General features: G+C 45.2%; 1 protein-coding gene across 5 annotated transcripts in view; it reads left to right on the top strand.

The window, feature by feature from the left end:
* The window catches only part of LOC138300336 (prominin-1-A-like), a 475,106-nt gene that overhangs the window by 320,024 nt on the left and 136,905 nt on the right, over positions 1–18,177 (top strand). For all 5 annotated transcript variants that reach the window (XM_069239581.1, XM_069239582.1, XM_069239583.1 and 2 more), the window contains 2 exons: positions 947–1,010; positions 12,352–12,511. In XM_069239581.1, the coding sequence (XP_069095682.1) occupies positions 947–1,010; positions 12,352–12,511 (224 nt within the window). The remainder of the gene's footprint in view (positions 1–946; positions 1,011–12,351; positions 12,512–18,177) is intronic.

Here is an 18,177-nt window from a genome sequence, read left to right as displayed (position 1 = left end):
TAATGCTCGGTTGTAATAGGGAACTGGATATTTTAGAGGGAACTGGAATTTAGTTTGTTGTGTAGCTGAGGAAAATAATTGCGATATGCTTTGTAATTTTTCTGAAATATTTGTAGAGTTAACAAAAATGCAAAGCAGTGGTTTGCATAAAATAGGACAAGTGAGTAATGCATACAGCAATGTGAGCTACATCATGATCCACAGCAATGGATGCACTGATTGCAGAAGCAGAAAATGTGGAACATCCTGTAACGTCCTGTCATTTGCCTACTCAAGTAAAATCAATGAAGAATATTCTACTCATGTTACTAAAAGGTCACTATACCAGACCTATAAACAAAAGACATCCACGAAAACCAAGAAACTGCAGACCCACCAGAAGTCACATTAGAGAAATACTCCGCAATTTGGGCACCTGTATGGACTTAAAGTGTGCAAAATGGTGGGTTTGTAAGAAAAGGGAATTTCAACACACAATTCAATGGCGGGGAGCAAGACGTGTAGCCAACTTGCCAAGGTAAAAGAAACTGTACCAATACTAAACCTGTAATGTAAAGGAAATGGTGCCCACGAAAAACTAAATACACTCACATAACACATATATACAGATCAAAGAAAATGAAATATAGCCAGACAGACGTGAATGGAAGGTAGATGAAATTCATACCTAATCCATACCAGGCAGATTGTAATTGAAAGGTTATGTTACCAATAGCACACCATCAACAATGGATGCACTCATCCTTAATTGATTAGAAAATGTAGGCTTCTTCAACTGGCAGCTTCTGTTTTAAAACTGGATCTGCCCTATTTTGTCTCCGTGGAGAAACCCGTTGATGCATTATGGCCTGCATGCCTTAAAATTTGAATTCATGTTGATATTGTGTCTCATGCAAAGGCTTTGAAATCGTATTCAGTTTTGTTTACTTTTTCTTTTGGTGTTAAGGCAAAAAACTCCCTTGCAAGTATCCCTGAGCAAGTCAAAAACCAGACCAGTACTACAGTTTCAGGTACACTTTGTATTTTACCATTTTCCAAGCTTTTCATAACATTTATGTTTCGTAATATTGTGTATGATTTCAACATAGAATTGCTCTTGTTGATGGCTGGTCCTTGATCATAGATGTGTGAGCGGCCACTTGGGTAATTAAGGGTCACACTAATGGTTTGTTTAGGATGAAAGTGATAGCAATTGTTTAGGATAAAAGTTTATTTTAGGATCTAGAGTTGTTTAGGATGAAAGTAATCACAATTATTTACCAATAAAATAAGTTGTCTTCCCAGCTGATAAAAAAATAGCTAGAATTTTAATTGCATTGCTCTGACTCTACCTAAAGTCGAATTGCCTTAAAGTTTCATTATCTCAAACTTGCCTGGTTATTATCTTTGTTCAGTTGAAGAGCAAGTCCTATCTTCAGCATGCTGTCTCTGTCAATGGTTGTGTGGGTGCCTGGCTGTTACTCATCACCCAGAACCATTCGCACATAGGGACTAGGTTAGCAATGGCAGAGGCTGCCCTCAAAGAGGGCATGAAGGGCTGGCCTTAATGGACATCTGGGCCCCTGGAAAAACTGTCTTTGCGGCGAAAAACGGCTACAGCGAAGGGAGGACCCCTCCCCACACAGGAAATTGGCATTGCCAAGTAGAGCGCCAAATTAGGTGAAAAAGGCACAAAACCCAATGGCCCAATCAGGGGCTAGGGATCTCCTTCAGATGGCCCTATAAGTGGGTGACAAAAGTGAGAAAGGGGCATTATAAACAGTGCTGTCCAAGGAGTGCCCATTGTCAAAGAGTGGGGCAGCACTCTGCAAATAAAGGCACCAACCTACCCACCTAGCAGTTAGGCCAGCGTGTTCCCACACAGCCCTTTTAGGTTATACAGTTCTGCAGGCAGTGTAGTGGCCGTGGATTGCTGATGGAGAGAGTCCACCGCTGCACCCAATGGATGTCGGACAATGACACTTGCTATGGAATACAGGTAAGTCTCTCTCTCTCTCACACACACACACACACACACTGTATCCTAATCATGTGTCCCCTGCACTATACACAACACATACACATTATTATCCATTGCCTTTTCACCACAACACAACACAAACATGCTGGAAACATACATTGCGTTACATCCATGACACAACACACACACATTATTGACACTGCACATGCACACGACAGAACCACAACAACCAACACAACTACACACACATACAAGCACAACTACACAAATCAGGACAGCAACCACACAACAACACTCACCTGAATGTGACACACAGCAACACAGCACACAACCAAACATACAGAACAACATCAAACCCACTTGCAAGCAGCACACATACAGACACAAACACATCACCCACTCCAGCTGCCTCCACCTCAACCAGCTAATCGCATTACACACACACACACACACACACATATACTAACTCATATACATAACTCGTAGCACAGCTTCACAGGCGCTGGTCCTCTCGCAATGTGCACACATCAGCATAGTCAATGGGTGTGAATGTACTGTCACTGTGATGCCAGCATTAATTTGGCAATGAATACTGACACCACAATGACAGATGTGTATGTTTACGATATGTCATGTACCAGTGTGTTCCCATCCATGTCCAACACAAATGTGCCACAGACATATGCATGTCACAGTAATAAAAAAAGTACTGTGACATGTACATGACTGCCCATGCCCATATGTGGTGCCCACACAATGTACACAGTCAGTGCGGGTTCCCTACCTGTCATTCCGGGGGAGAGGGGGTTGTGTTTTCTGTGTGGTCCAGTGGCAGTAGTGACGGATGGTATTGTCCAGAAGTGCCCAGTCAAAAACAAAAGTGGAATGGGGAAAAAAGATAATTGTGACCTCATTGCCCTCCCAATCTGCCAATTCAGGTCTGGAGGTCGGACCGCCACAGTTGGCTTGATGGTAAGGCACATCCAAATCCACTAGTGGTAAAGGTGGCTAGAGTCCTGCCATCTGCCCCAAATCTCAAGACCGCTGTTGCAGCGGCAGGAAGTTCCTGATGGAGTCGGCGGGACTCAGACAGATCTAAATCGGTAGGGCAGACTGCCAAGCGGCGGACTGGTTTCCCAACACAAAACCAGCAGTGGGACCATTACCGCCAAGATCTAAATCAGTCCCAATGTCACCATAGAGCATAAGGATGCAGCTGGGAAAGGCAGTAAGATGAGGAGCAAGTGCTGGTAAAAGGTCACAATACGTCAGAGCGGGGTGGCGGATGGAGGCTACTTACTTGGGGATGTCATACAGCAGGATAGGTCGGCTGACAGGGGGAGCGTACGGAGCATGGCTCTCACAGCCCAAACCTAGCAGGACGGCTGGACACACATGGCCATACAAGGTAGTGAGTTGAGCCTAACAGAAGTTGAAAAGTTATCCCCTACACAGACAGAGGAAAAACCAAGTACAGAGAACTCTATTCATCGCTCGACGTGACATGCATGATTTGTGGCCTGTCAATAATGTTGAGAGTAATGATTTATGATTAACTAGTGATTGATTTCTTCCGAACCCTGTAAATGATCAATGTCCCATGTCGAAGGGCAAGTGCTAATCATACATGCTAAATAAACTATGGCCTACAATCCCGTTCATAACCTACAGCTCATGTATTTGTAATGTCAGTATGTTATGGGTTGCTAGAGTGGGCCAGGCGCGGTAGTTAATAATGTTAGTGCATGCAAGTTTACCTCACTTCTCAAATTGTTCAACGGGGATGATTGATGACACCACAGGCTGAAGCAGCTGAGCAGGATGGTGCAGTAACCAGGGCATATTTAACAAAGTGTCCAGGAGTTGATTTCACCATTCAACTGTAGTAAAGTACATCAGGCAGTCTCTTGCGGTGTCACAGCTGGAAGGTATGTGTAAGAGACTTCCACTGTAAAACGGTTTTGATATTTTCTCACAGTTAAACAGTTCTGTAAATTTTTTTGTTGTTTTAGTCTTACATTAAATAATGTAGTTCTTGTTCTCCCTTTGTATTGCATTTATTTTATTAAGGTTAATTATGTTTTGCATCTTCATTTTTTGTTTAGTTTTCATTGCTCCCTTTAGGAGCTGTTTGAAGCAAGACAACCAATAACCAGCCTGAGTCCCCCAAAACCCTTATTCTCTTTGTTATGTCTTCCTTTAATTTTAATATATTCCTTCCCTGCTTAGCAGATACTCTGCGTTTTTACTTTTGAAGTAGCCTACAATGTTTTCCCTGGACTTTGATGCGACTTGCTTCCCTCTTCCTTGCAGCTGGCTCTTCTCAGTCTTTCTGCCAGGCTGCAATTCTCTTTATTTATCACACCCACACCCACCACCACAGTCTAGCCTCTCCAGGAGGGTCTGACTGCCTTTCAGCAAAAGTGAAGTAAAAACTTTTTTTCTATGCTACACTGTTTACCCTTTTGAGTTTTTTTTTTAAGTAGTTCATGTTCTGGTGCATTATCTACAGCAAAGTTTTCAAGTTCCAGCTGGCACCCAGCTAACTTGTACATTTCTGAAAACTAGACACCTAGCGGTAATTAGGGTGAGCTTTTGCCAGCTTTACCCTTGTTTCTTCACTGCTGTCTCCATCGTTTCCACCGCTCCGAGTGCTTTCTCCTCTTTTTTTTTAATGATCTCTCCTTCCTTTTCCCCCTGTTTTCTGAGTGCTTTCTCCTGCTTTTCCCTTGTTTTTCACTGCTTCTGCTTGTTTTTTCCTCATTTGCTGCTCCCGCCTGTTGCCCATTTTCCCTTCTCTCACTCAGCTCCACGCACCACCTCCCAGCACTCCTCCCTCCTCCCAATACATACTTAATGAAGGCCCCACACGGGTGCACAGTGCCACACACAGCAGGCATGCCATTGGTGTGCCAATGGCAAGCCTGTCTTTGCCCGTCCACATCTGGACCACGCTCAGAGCCAGGAACCCCGGTTCTTCAAGCCCCTTATCCATGGCGCATCAACAACAACAACTGTTGACACACATCTCTATGCACCACCAGAGGACCTTTTTCCTGCCAGCACTACCACTTTACCTGCAGCACTGAAGCAACCAACAATGCCGGAGACACCACAAACATGACTGTGCCCACCACATCGACCAAGACTGCCCCGGCACAACTCCAGTGCATTCTACTCAATGCACAATAGCTTGGCACTCACGATGTGGACATCTGCAACACAATCACATCCATCACCCAAGACATGATCTTCGTCACAGAGACCTGGCTGAACCCCGCCGCCACACAAGACATTACAATCACCATACACAAAGGCTATAAGATTAAACACCAGAACTAAATCAACAAACACAGAGGCAAAATTGCCATCATCTACAAGGACACCATCTGCTGCACAACCTCCTCAGACGAACCAACCCCAATAATGCAAGCATCTTAATTTAACACAGATGGAAAAGCACCATCAGAGGCATTCTTGAATACAGACCGCTGGGACCAAGCCCTGGCTTCCCTGACCTCATTGCCCCAATTGCCATTGAGGAGACCTCAACTTCCACCTTGATGATCCCAGCATCACCACTTCCTGGAAAGCATGAGCAACTTTGGCCTCCAACAATTTCTCACCGTCCCCCACCCACATAACAAGACACACACTTGACCCCATTTTTATATCCAGCAACAGAGTCAAGTACAAGCACATCTCACAGCTTACCTGGATCAGCCACTACAGCGTCCCCTTCAGCATCTCGGATGTACCAACACGGGCACCGGGCCCCAAAGCTACGCATTCAGAAACTGGAAAAAGGTGTAAGAAGACCAGTGGAACAATGCTCTGAACTCCCACTTCCCAGACACATCACCCAACCCAGAACAGACTGAAAATAATTTCTCCCAGTGGATCATGGAATGCACTGACACAATCAAGCCAGTCAAATCCAAAGCACCGGCCAGGAGAGCCAGCTTGTTCACCATGGTGCTGAAATCCTCCAAACGCAACTGCCGCCAACTAAAAAGGTCGTGGCATACTAGTGAAAAGAGAGAAGCCCATACCACCTACAAAATAGCACTCAACCAGTACCACCCCCTCCTGAGAGAAACAAGGAATGCTCTAGCAGACCACATAGAAGGAAACACAAACCAAGCAAAGAACTGTTCACTATTGTGAAGGAGTTCTGCAACCCTGCAGCTACTGAGAATTACATCCCCTCCTCCCACGAACTCTCTGACACCCTGCCGGACTTCTTCCATGACAAAATCTCAGCCACTTACAAGAACTTCAAACCCCAACTTCCCACGCCGACAGCATCAGCCTACTCACATACACAAAGACAAACCTTAAACACCTGCTCACCCAATGGGACCCTCTCATATCCCAAACCACAATCCCAATCATGAACTCCGTACACTCAGGAGCACCCTCGGACCCCTGTTCCCACCACGCCTTCAACCTCAATAGCAAGGTGATTGGCGACGAGTTCAAGAAAGTCCTGAATCCTCCATCACCATGGCCTCCTTCCCTGAAGACTGGAAACATGCTGAACTGAGACCCCGCCTGAAGAAATCATCTGCTGATCCAGCAGATCCAAAGAACTACTGACAATCTTCCTTCTCCCCTTTCCGGCAAAGGTTCTCAAAATGGCAATCAAGGAGCAACTCCCCAAACACTTGGAACACTACAACATCCTAGACCCCTCTCAATCCGGATTCCGAGCCAACGACAGCACGGAGACAGCCCTGATCACAACCACTGACGACATCAGGGCCCTCCTAGACCACAGCAAACCGAAGCCCTCATCCTCCTTGACCTGCCAGCTGCCTTTGACCCAATCTCCCACCACTTCTTGATTAACAGGCTCCACCAAATCGGAATCCAGGAAGACGCACTCAAATGGATCACTTTGTAACTCACTGGAAGAATCCAGAAAATCTGTATCCCGCCATTTACCTTGGAACCCAAGGCGATCAACAGCGGCTTCCCACAAGGATCGTCCCTCAGCCCCACCCTCTTCAACACTTACATGACCCCCAGGCTAACAAATTCAGATCGCATAGACTCACTATTATCTGCTATGCTGATGACACCTCTCGCTGTCAGAAGACCCCTCCACCACCAGAACCAACTTCCACAAATGTATGGTGAACATCGCCGACTGGGTGAAGGACAACTGTCTCAGGCTCAATATGGACAAAATGGAAGTCCTCATCTTTAGGAACAAAACCTCGCCATGGAACAGCACTTTGTGGCCTGCTGAACTCAGACCTTCCTCCACCCGACAGCCCACGCTCGCAACCTTTTCAATGATGTGCGACAGCAAGTTATCTATGCAGAAAAAGGTCAACGTAGTCTCATCCGCCTGCTTCCACACCCTTCGCATGCTCCAGAAGATCTTCAGGTGGCTCCCACCAGAAGGACCATTGCTCAAGCTCTCGTCGCAAGCAGGCTAGACTATGTTAACACTTTTTACAGAGGAATCACTGCATGCCACCTGAAGAGACTACAGACAGTACAAAACTCAGCAGCAAGACTCATCCTTGACATCCCCAGATGGACTCACATCACCCCACACCTCAAGAAGCTACACTGGCTCCTGATCCAGAAAAATTGCCAGTTCAAGATGCTGACCTAGGCATACAAAGCCCTGCACAATGAATGGCTAGCATACATCAACAAATGAATGACCTTTCACCAACAGACCAGACACCTGCGATCTACCTCCCTTTTCCTCACAGTCACCCCCCCCTCCCCGGATCTTCCAATCCAACAGCGGAGGTCGCTCTCACCCGATGTCTAAAGCCTGTGACAACCTTCCCCTGCACCTCAGAAACACCACATTTTTCTGGGAATTCAGAAAAAGACTCAAGACATGGCTGTTTGAATGAAGAAAGCACTGAGAAGCAGCTAGCAACTCTTGTGCCTTGAGACCCTCATGGGTGATTTGCTACGCTTTATAAATCCTAATTGATTTATTGATTGATTGATATGTGAGAGTAGGGTCAGGTCGTCTGCAAAGTCCAGTTTGTTGAGCTGTGTCCAAGGTGTCCACTCGTTCACTGCTAAACACTAGCCCAAACCAGTCTCTTCCATGTATGCACCCCTAAGCCATCTGCGCTGCTACTGAAAGGGACTATTTATTTACCTAAACAGCACAACCCCTTTTGTATTATAATCACAGCCTCAGCCCTGTGGCCTCTTCTTCATGGTAACACAAAATGGAAGGTCTCTTGCACACAGTTTATTTTCATGCGTAGGGCATATTTCAGTTTACATGAGAAACCCACAGTGGCAACTCGAACCGTCATTTGGAGCAATGCAAGACCCACGCTCACCTAGGGAATATTTGAAAGAAAAGACTAGCCATATCTCCAGAATGACTAAGGGCCTGAATTAGAGTTTGGCGGATGGTGTTACTCTGTCACAAACGTGACGTATTTCCCGTCTGCTGTATTACAATTCAATGATATCCTATGGAAATCACAGTCATGTTTGTGGTGGAGTAAGCCATCCGCCAAAGTCTAAGTCAGGCCCAGAATTTACAAGAAGGAACTTGAATATCTCAATGGCTCTTTTTGGAACTTGTAGGTATTTATTTTGTCAAAGCAGTTTAGAAAATATGCAAAATGTGAAATTATTTCTTAGAATTAGTGTATAAATGATGCTTAAACAATGAATTAATGATGTAGAGCTTGAAACGAATTGACTAGGTCATTTAGCAGAGTAGAGAATGAGATAAACAGTTATGCCACATTTACATGCAAGACGCCATTATCGTAATTATTTTCTTATGTGAATGTAGTTCCTGATGTTCTGTTCAACTTGTTCCTGCTTACTCCCCCTCCCAATCATTGCCCCCTGCAAGACAATCAATCAAAGAAAATTTATTCTGTCCAAATAATGAACCATACATGTATACATTACAATACCAACGAATCATAAACTTGTAAAACAATGCAAACAGTTAAAATAGTGTAAATAAAAACAATATAATTTTAACCACTCACAAAAATCACCATTCTATATAATCAGAAAATACAATTTCAAATTTGCAAGATTAAAAAAGTACGAATTCAAATTAAAAGCCCACCTGCATAGTAAGACATGATAGACTAACGACCAGAGGAAAAAGAAGGGGGACAAACATCTTTCTAAAAAGAAAAAGGTGCCGGAAAGAGCACCTCATCGTTACATCTTCAGTCCACACAGTACCTGGCATAAGAGCAAAGGTCGTAAGCATGACTCTTCCTCAACATAGTTGCAAATCAGGAACAGGGATTGACAATAACAAGCATTACGCCATTGGGCTTAAACGGTGGGGAGAACAATGTATATGTAGAATTCTGTGCAATAAAGTATCACAGGGCTTATTGATAGTACATGACCAGGATTCCATCTGGGCAAGAACCTATATCAGCATCTTTGGTTGGAGCCCAAGCACAAACCTAAATGCTGCCACTTAATAGAGGGCAAATAGCCTTTGAGGTAGAATGGTTCGGGAGCAGGTGGCTAAAGTGCTGATTGTACTGTGCAGTAGATAGCAGAAGGAATTGCGGGAATATAGTCAAAATTTGTGGAATTAATAAAAACTTTATTGGTTCAAGGATTCAAATTTGGTAGGACAGAAAGGGCAGGTAGGACAGGAAGCAATAATCTTCAAAAGTGCAAGTTCAGATTCGGGGTCTGGTCACTTCTTAGCCAGGAGCACATTAGCCTACCAGCTAATTTGAAATGTGTGACCTCCAAGCCTCCTGTAAAAGGGTCTGCTAAGTGTTCCCGTTCATTATTGGTCTTTGAGATGCCCAAACATAATCAGTTATGATTATACTCAAGGGTCCTCCTGGTCTTCAATGCAAGTTTAAGATAAGTGTAAACTATCGGTATTATTTCTTCAATTGCTAAGCGTTGGAGAAAATAAAGGGCCTATGTGCAATGTCTGACAAAATGTTTGTTCAAAAGATGTTTGTAATAAATCAACATAAGAACAGTGTGTGCAATATGCTTTGTGCAGACAACCGGTCAAAGGTGCATGGGGCCAAGATACGCTCCCAATGGGGAAAGGCAACTAGCCTATAAAAAGGTTTAGTCTGAACCTTAATAAGACGAAATTCTGATAGGGTTGAGGTTTTAGGAACAGAAATGATTTAGGACCATTGGCTGGGGCCAGTGAGATATAACAAATAACGGATGGCAAAGGTTTGGCTTAGTCCCACCTTTCAGCTCCATTCAGTGAGTAACACCTGTCCTTCAATGACTTTTTGCTCATGAAGAATACAGTTTTGGGATTTTCCCACAACGCAGGTCTGGACTGGGCCAATGCCATGTCTCTGACTGCCTTCAGGCAAAGGAAAACTAGGCTGCTGTCCTGGGACAGGCAATCATCAAATCACTTTATTTGGGGCCGGTGCATCATTAGTCCAAACTTGATGTCACAGCATAAACGGTGGAGTCTGAATTTTATCCTCCGGCAGTAATATCCCTAGCTTGTTGAGACAGATAAAAGTAGCAGGTCATTGAGGGAGTGAAAGTAAAATATGGCCAAACCTATTTTTGTTGACCTGTAGCACAGTTGCATTGCTGATTCACCAAATCCCAGCCACATAGGTCACACCACTTTGACATATGGCCTGATAAATTGTTAACATGTGGTGAACAGATCTTTTGCCCAGTTTTCTGACAAAACAGAAGAAGGAGTTAATCCTCCTAGAGAACTGACTATTTTTGATCACCTGCTGTGGGAACCAAAATCCTTTGTTATTAAAAGTCACACCAAGATAACTAAAATTAATTGGTTCATTGAGATGGGAATACAAATATAAGTTAGGTTTATCAATGCGTTAGGGGCTTCAGGACATGACAAAGGTTTGCTTATGTTAATTTTCAGGTCTAACCCTTCCATAAAGATTGAAAACCGATCTAATAGGAGCTTTAATGCCCTGGGGTTTGACCCATAAGGACAGTGTTGTCCGTATACAGCAAAGCTGGTATGAGATGCTGATCAATCTGATGCATGTCCCTACATGCTAACAATTCCTTCTCCAACTGATTGAAGTAAAGGGTGAAGAGGAAGGGAGCAAGGAAACAACCTTGTCTAACTACCCTGCAAACAGCAAAGGACGCAGAGAATCCCCACCTCAACCCAGCTGAACCTACCTGAAGCACTGGAATCACAGTACATTTTTCCTATGGAATTATTGGTGGCTCTGTCCACGCCGTGTTCTTCCATAATCTGCCACAGTTTGCTATGGTCAAAAAACCCAGGAATAGGTAGCCCTTTTTGGCAATGGTGTTTTTGCCCTGCAGAAGGGAGAAGTTGAGATACTGATCCGTCTTATTGAGCCCCCTCCTGAACCAAGCTGCAAGTCATCTCTCCCCTGTCTCTGCAGAACACCAACTGAATGACATACATTTGATAACTATGTACAACGTTGTTAGAAAGCCTGTACTGTTAACAAAGCTTCCACTGGGTACCAAAAGTATCCTTTTCAAGGACTTTCATTAGAAGTTTCAGTGTGGATGTGTAAACTCTATGAGCAAATATAAGAGATACATTTCATTTTGTTTTGATCATCTCCTCATCAACTGCTGAGAGGGAAAAAGGAAGATTTTTCTTACCTTAAGAAATTGGTTAGTGCTAATATATTAGAAAACGAGAATTTTGTCGGTAGATTTTGGGATGTTAAAAATATTGGGGTTCAGATAATTACTGAGGTTTGATCTCAAAATATTGTCCCCACAACTACCACCGTTTAGTAACAATTATGACTGACTTCCAGCTGTGTGGTACACTGCACTGTAACATACAGGCTCCTCTTTGAAGTACTTTTATCAGGATATATACCTATTATAGTTTGAAGAAAAAATAAAAAAATATTCGGAACCACTCCAGACTGAAAATGTCTCTTTGACAGTAAATACCTACTCTGCTTTCCCTAGGTCTAAACATTACTGAAGTCATATGTCATATTTCTACTATATACTCTTAAGGGCAATAGTACTTCAGTGCATGCTGCCTGGCTTTCCAAAAACAGAATCCCAATAGTCGCCTCATAAGAATTGCCAAGCAAGCAGTGGCACTTTTTTGTAAAGCCGTTCCATTCCAGCAGTCCACATTTCAGCTCTCCTGGACAGTTAACCTTGAATTGTTAACCTCTAACCGGCCACTCTGTTCCCTTCAGTTTATGTTCACTGGTACCTTGATAACTGGCCTTGATAGTAGTTGACAGTGTCCTACTACCCTGGTCTGCGATTTCTCACCGTCTGGGACAATTCTATTGCAGAGGTCTTACTTGTGTCTCACAATTATAAGTGACTACAAATAAAATTGTCAACTTTTTGCACTCAGGCTTAAAAGAATGTTCACACAGTTATCACCTGTATGTTTTTCTCCTTCTCAGATGTGCATAGGCAGCTGCAAGATATAAAGAAAGAACTACAGAACATAGATAAAGACTTGTCCTTCACTGACTCTATTACAAACTTCACCAGCACGTTGACGAAAGTGGCTACAATTCTCTTTGAGAATAAATCAAAAGTAGAAGAATATGACTACATAAGGTAAGGGGAAATCCTTGTCCCTTTTCCAGAAATGTGTCTGGCATGTATGCATTTGTGTAGATACACAGAGTGGGACATACCCTACATATATATTGAGCTTCTTTATATAGTCATAAAAAATGGGCACCTTCTGTAAAAGCTCCCTACAGATCATGACATATGACAGTCGTTCTTTTATCTGCATTGATAGCAAGACATCCTTTCCAATCAGGATCAATGATCATCACCAGGGCCGACTTTAGTGCTGGTGGCGCCAGGTGTGGCAGTCTTTTTTTTTTTTTTTTGCACCCCGGCCCCACCGTCCATGGCCACCTCCCCGGATTCCCTTGCCACCACCCTTCAAAAGTGCCCCTCTGTCACATACATTTCATTTGTTTTAAAGCACTGTTAAAGGCTGCCTTTACTCATACACTCAGCTATCCACATAAAATACAGATCTGTTGTGTTCAGCAGGCATACTAATCCCTCTGCACTACTCTATGGTGAGTCATATCTGCCACTAGACAAAACTCCGATCTCTCTCTCTTTCTAGCAGGAACAGAAATCACAAGAGTTATACTTACATTTTATTGCTGCCTGAAAGCTGGACACAAGGGACTCTGTGGCAGGTGCTTTTTAATAATTAATCGTAACACCAAGTTTACCCATACTGGAGGGCGCACCCTCAGCTCCTACTGATGTGAGTGTGGGGGGTCCTTTAGCATATCTTGCAGGGGGCCCCATCACATTTTATTGCACAACTGCCTCTGAGGTCAGTACCCTGGCCCTAAAGCCGGCCCTGGCCATCACTCAGAGTTTCCTTCAGGGGTCTTTGCCATAGAAACATACAGCGGTGGCTCCTGTGCCAAGGCAGAGGAGCATTGCACCACAGCATTCAGTAAAAGGAAAAATGAAATTATAATAACGCAACATGATTACTGTAAGGAAATGCCTCCTTGGCATGGTTGCCCCCTGACTTTTTGCCTTTGCTGATGCTATGTTTACAATTGAAAGTGTGCTGAGGCCTGCTAACCAGGCCCCAGCACCAGTGTTCTTTCCCTAACCTGTACTTTTGTATCCACAATTGGCAGACCCTGGCATCCAGATAAGTCCCTTGTAACTGGTACTTCTAGTACCAAGGGCCCTGATGCCAAGGAAGGTCTCTAAGGGATGCAGCATGTCTTATGCCACCCTGGAGACCTCTCACTCAGCACAGACACACTGCTTGCCAGCTTGTGTGTGCTAGTGAGGACCAAACGAGTAAGTCGACATGGCACTCCCCTCAGGGTGCCATGCCAGCCTCTCACTGCCTATGCAGTATAGGTAAGACACCCCTCTAGCAGGCCTTACAGCCCTAAGGCAGGGTGCACTATACCATAGGTGAGGGTACCAGTGCATGAGCATGGTACCCCTACAGTGTCTAAACAAAACCTTAGACATTGTAAGTGCAGGGTAGCCATAAGAGTATATGGTCTGGGAGTCTGTCAAACACGAACTCCACAGCACCATAATGGCTACACTGAAAACTGGGAAGTTTGGTATCAAACTTCTCAGCACAATAAATGCACACTGATGCCAGTGTACATTTTATTGTAAAATACACCACAGAGGGCACCTTAGAGGTGCCCCCTGAAACTTAACCGACTGTCTGTGTAGGCTGACTAGTTCCAGCAGCCTGCCACACCAGAGACATGTTGCTGGCCCCATGGGGAGAGTGCCTTTGTCACTCTGAGGCCAGTAACAAAGCCTGCACTGGGTGGAGATGCTAACACCTCCCCCAGGCAGGAGCTGTGACACCTGGCGGTGAGCCTCAAAGGCTCACCCCTTTGTCACAGCCCAGCAGGGCACTCCAGCTTAGTGGAGTTGCCCGCCCCCTCCGGCCACGGCCCCCACTTTTGGCGGCAAGGCTGGAGGGAACAAAGAAAGCAACAAGGAGGAGTCACTGGCCAGTCAGGACAGCCCCTAAGGTGTCCTGAGCTGAGGTGACTCTGACTTTTAGAAATCCTCCATCTTGCAGATGGAGGATTCCCCCAATAGGGTTAGGATTGTGACCCCCTCCCCTTGGGAGGAGGCACAAAGAGGGTGTACCCACCCTCAGGGCTAGTAGCCATTGGCTACTAACCCCCCAGACCTAAACACGCCCTTAAATTTAGTATTTAAGGGCTACCCTGAACCCTAGAAAATTAGATTCCTGCAACTACAAGAAGAAGGACTGCCTAGCTGAAAAACCCCTGCAGAGGAAGACCAGAAGACGACAACTGCCTTGGCTCCAGAAACTCACCGGCCTGTCTCCTGCCTTCCAAAGATCCTGCTCCAGCGACGCCTTCCAAAGGGACCAGCGACCTCGACATCCTCTGAGGACTGCCCCTGCTTCGAAAAGACAAGAAACTCCCGAGGACAGCGGACCTGCTCCAAGAAAGGCTGCAACTTTGTTTCCAGCAGCTTTAAAGAACCCTGCAAGCTCCCCGCAAAAGGCGTGAGACTTGCAACACTGCACCCGGCGACCCCGACTCGGCTGGTGGCGATCCAACACCTCAGGAGGGACCCCAGGACTACTCTAAGACTGTGAGTACAAAAACCTGTCCCCCCTGAGCCCCCACAGCGCCGCCTGCAGAGGGAATCCCGAGGCTTCCCCTGACCGCGACTCTTTGAATCCTAAGTCCCGACACCTGGGAGAGACCCTGCACCCGCAGCCCCCAGGACCTGAAGGACCGGACTTTCACTGGAGGAGTGACCCCCAGGAGTCCCTCTCCCTTGCCCAAGTGGAGGTTTCCCCGAGGAACCCCCCCCTTGCCTGCCTGCAGCGCTGAAGAGATCCCTAGATCTCCCATTGACTTCCATTACAAACCCGACGCTTGTTTCTACACTGCACCCGGCCGCCCCCGCGCTGCTGAGGGTGAAATTTCTGTGTGGACTTGTGTCCCCCCCGGTGCCCTACAAAACCCCCCTGGTCTGCCCTCCGAAGACGCGGGTACTTACCTGCAAGCAGACCGGAACCGGGGCACCCCCTTCTCTCCATTCTAGCCTATGTGTTTTGGGCACCACTTTGAACTCTGCACCTGACCGGCCCTGAGCTGCTGGTGTGGTGACTTTGGGGTTGCTCTGAACCCCCAACGGTGGGCTACCTTGGACCAAGAACTGAACCCTGTAAGTGTCTTACTTACCTGGTAAAACTAACAAATACTTACCTCCCCTAGGAACTATGAAAATTGCACTAAGTGTCCACTTTTAAAACAGCTATTTGTGAATAACTTGAAAAGTATACATGCAATTTTGATGATTTGAAGTTCCTAAAGTACTTACCTGCAATACCTTTCGAATGAGCTATTACATGTAGAATTTGAACCTGTGGTTCTTAAAATAAACTAAGAAAAGATATTTTTCTATACAAAAACCTATTGGCTGGATTTGTCTCTGAGTGTGTGTACCTCATTTATTGTCTATGTGTATGTACAACAAATGCTTAACACTACTCCTTGGATAAGCCTACTGCTCGACCACACTACCACAAAATAGAGCATTAGTATTATCTCTTTTTGCCACTATCTTACCTCTAAGGGGAACCCTTGGACTCTGTGCATGCTATTCCTTACTTTGAAATAGCACATACAGAGCCAACTTCCTACATTGGTGGATCAGCGGTGGGGTACAAGACTTTGCATTTGCTGGACTACTCAGCCAATACCTGATCACACGACAAATTCCAAAATTGTCATTAGAAATTGATTTTTGCAATTTGAAAAGTTTTCTAAATTCTTAAAAGACCTGCTAGGGCCTTGTGTTAGATCCTGTTTAGCATTTCTTTTAGAGTTTAAAAGTTTGTAAAAGTTTGAATTAGATTCTAGAACCAGTTTTAGTTTCTTAAAAAGTATTCCAACTTTTAGAAGCATAATGTCTAGCACAGATGTGAATGTGGTGGAACTCGACACCACACCTTACCTCCATCTACAGATGAGAGAGCTAAGGTCACTCTGTAAACTAAAGAAAATAGCAATGGGCCCCAAACCTACCAAAGTACAGCTCCAGGAGCTTTTGGCAGAGTTTGAAAAGGCCAACCCCTCTGAGGATGGCAACTCAGAGGATGAAGATAGTGACTTGGAGGGAAATTCCCCCCCCCCAGTCCTACTTAGGGAGAGCAGGGCTTCTCAAGCCCTGACTCCACAAATAATAGTCAGAGATGCTGGTTCCCTCACAGGAGGGACCAACAACTCTGAAATCACTGAGGATAACTCCAGTGAAGAGGACATCCAGTTAGCCAGGATGGCCAAAAGATTGGCTTTGGAAAGACAGATCCTAGCCATAGAGAGGGAAAGACAAGAGATGGGCCTAGGACCCATCAATGGTGGCAGCAACATAAATAGGGTCAGAGATTCTCCTGACATGTTGAAAATCCCCAAAGGGATTGTAACTAAATATGAAGATGGTGATGACATCACCAAATGGTTCACAGCTTTTGAGAGGGCTTGTGTAACCAGAAAAGTGAACAGATCTCACTGGGGTGCTCTCCTTTGGGAAATGTTCACAGGAAAGTGTAGGGATAGACTCCTCACACTCTCTGGAAAAGATGCAGAATCTTATGACCTCATGAAGGGTACCCTGATTGAGGGCTTTGGATTCTCCACTGAGGAGTACAGGATTAGGTTCAGGGGGGCTCAAAAATCCTCGAGCCAGACCTGGGTTGACTTTGTTGACTACTCAGTGAAAACACTAGATGGTTGGATTCAAGGCAGTGGTGTAAGTAATTATGATGGGCTGTACAATTTATTTGTGAAAGAACACCTGTTAAGTAATTGTTTCAATGATAAACTGCATCAGCATCTGGTAGACCTAGGACCAATTTCTCCCCAAGAATTGGGAAAGAAGGCGGACCATTGGGTCAAGACAAGGGTGTCCAAGACTTCAACAGGGGGTGACCAAAAGAAAGGGGTCACAAAGACTCCCCAGGGGAAGAGTGATGAGACAACCAAAACTAAAAATAGTAAAGAGTCTTCTACAGGCCCCCAAACACCTGCACAGGAGGGTGGGCCCAGAGCCTCTTCACAAAACAATGGGTACAAGGGTAAAAACTTTGATCCCAAAAAGGCCTGGTGTCATAGCTGTAAACAGCATGGACACCAAACTGGAGACAAGGCCTGTCCCAAGAAAGGTTCCACTCCAAACTCCGATCCAGGTAACACTGGTATGGCTAGTCTCCAAGTGGGATCAACAGTGTGCCCAGAGCAAATCAGGGTCCACACTGAAGCTATTCTAGTTTCTGAGGGTGGGGTGGATTTAGCCACACTAGCTGTCTGGCCGCCTAACATGCAAAAATACAGACAGCAACTCTTAATTAATGGGACTAGAATAGAGGGCCTGAGGGATACAGGTGCCAGTGTCACCATGGTGACAGAGAAACTGGTTTCCCCTGGCCAATACCTGACTGGAAAAACTTACACAGTCACCAACGCTGACAATCAGAGAAAAGTACATCCCATGGCAATGGTTACTTTAGAATGGGGAGGGGTCAATGGCCTGAAGCAGGTGGTGGTCTCCTCAAATATCCCAGTGGACTGTCTGCTTGGAAATGACCTGGAGTCCTCAGCATGGGCTGAGGTAGAGCTAAAAACCCATGCAGCAATGCTGGGTATCCCTGAACTGGTGTGTGTGAAAACAAGAGCACAATGCAAGGCACAGGGTGAAAAAGTAGA

Source organism: Pleurodeles waltl, chromosome 6 (assembly GCF_031143425.1).
Source record: "Pleurodeles waltl isolate 20211129_DDA chromosome 6, aPleWal1.hap1.20221129, whole genome shotgun sequence".
NCBI classification, from domain to species: Eukaryota; Metazoa; Chordata; class Amphibia; order Caudata; family Salamandridae; genus Pleurodeles; species Pleurodeles waltl.
The sequence above is the reverse complement of the archived record's forward strand: the minus strand, read 5'-3'. Positions and strand labels throughout refer to the sequence as shown.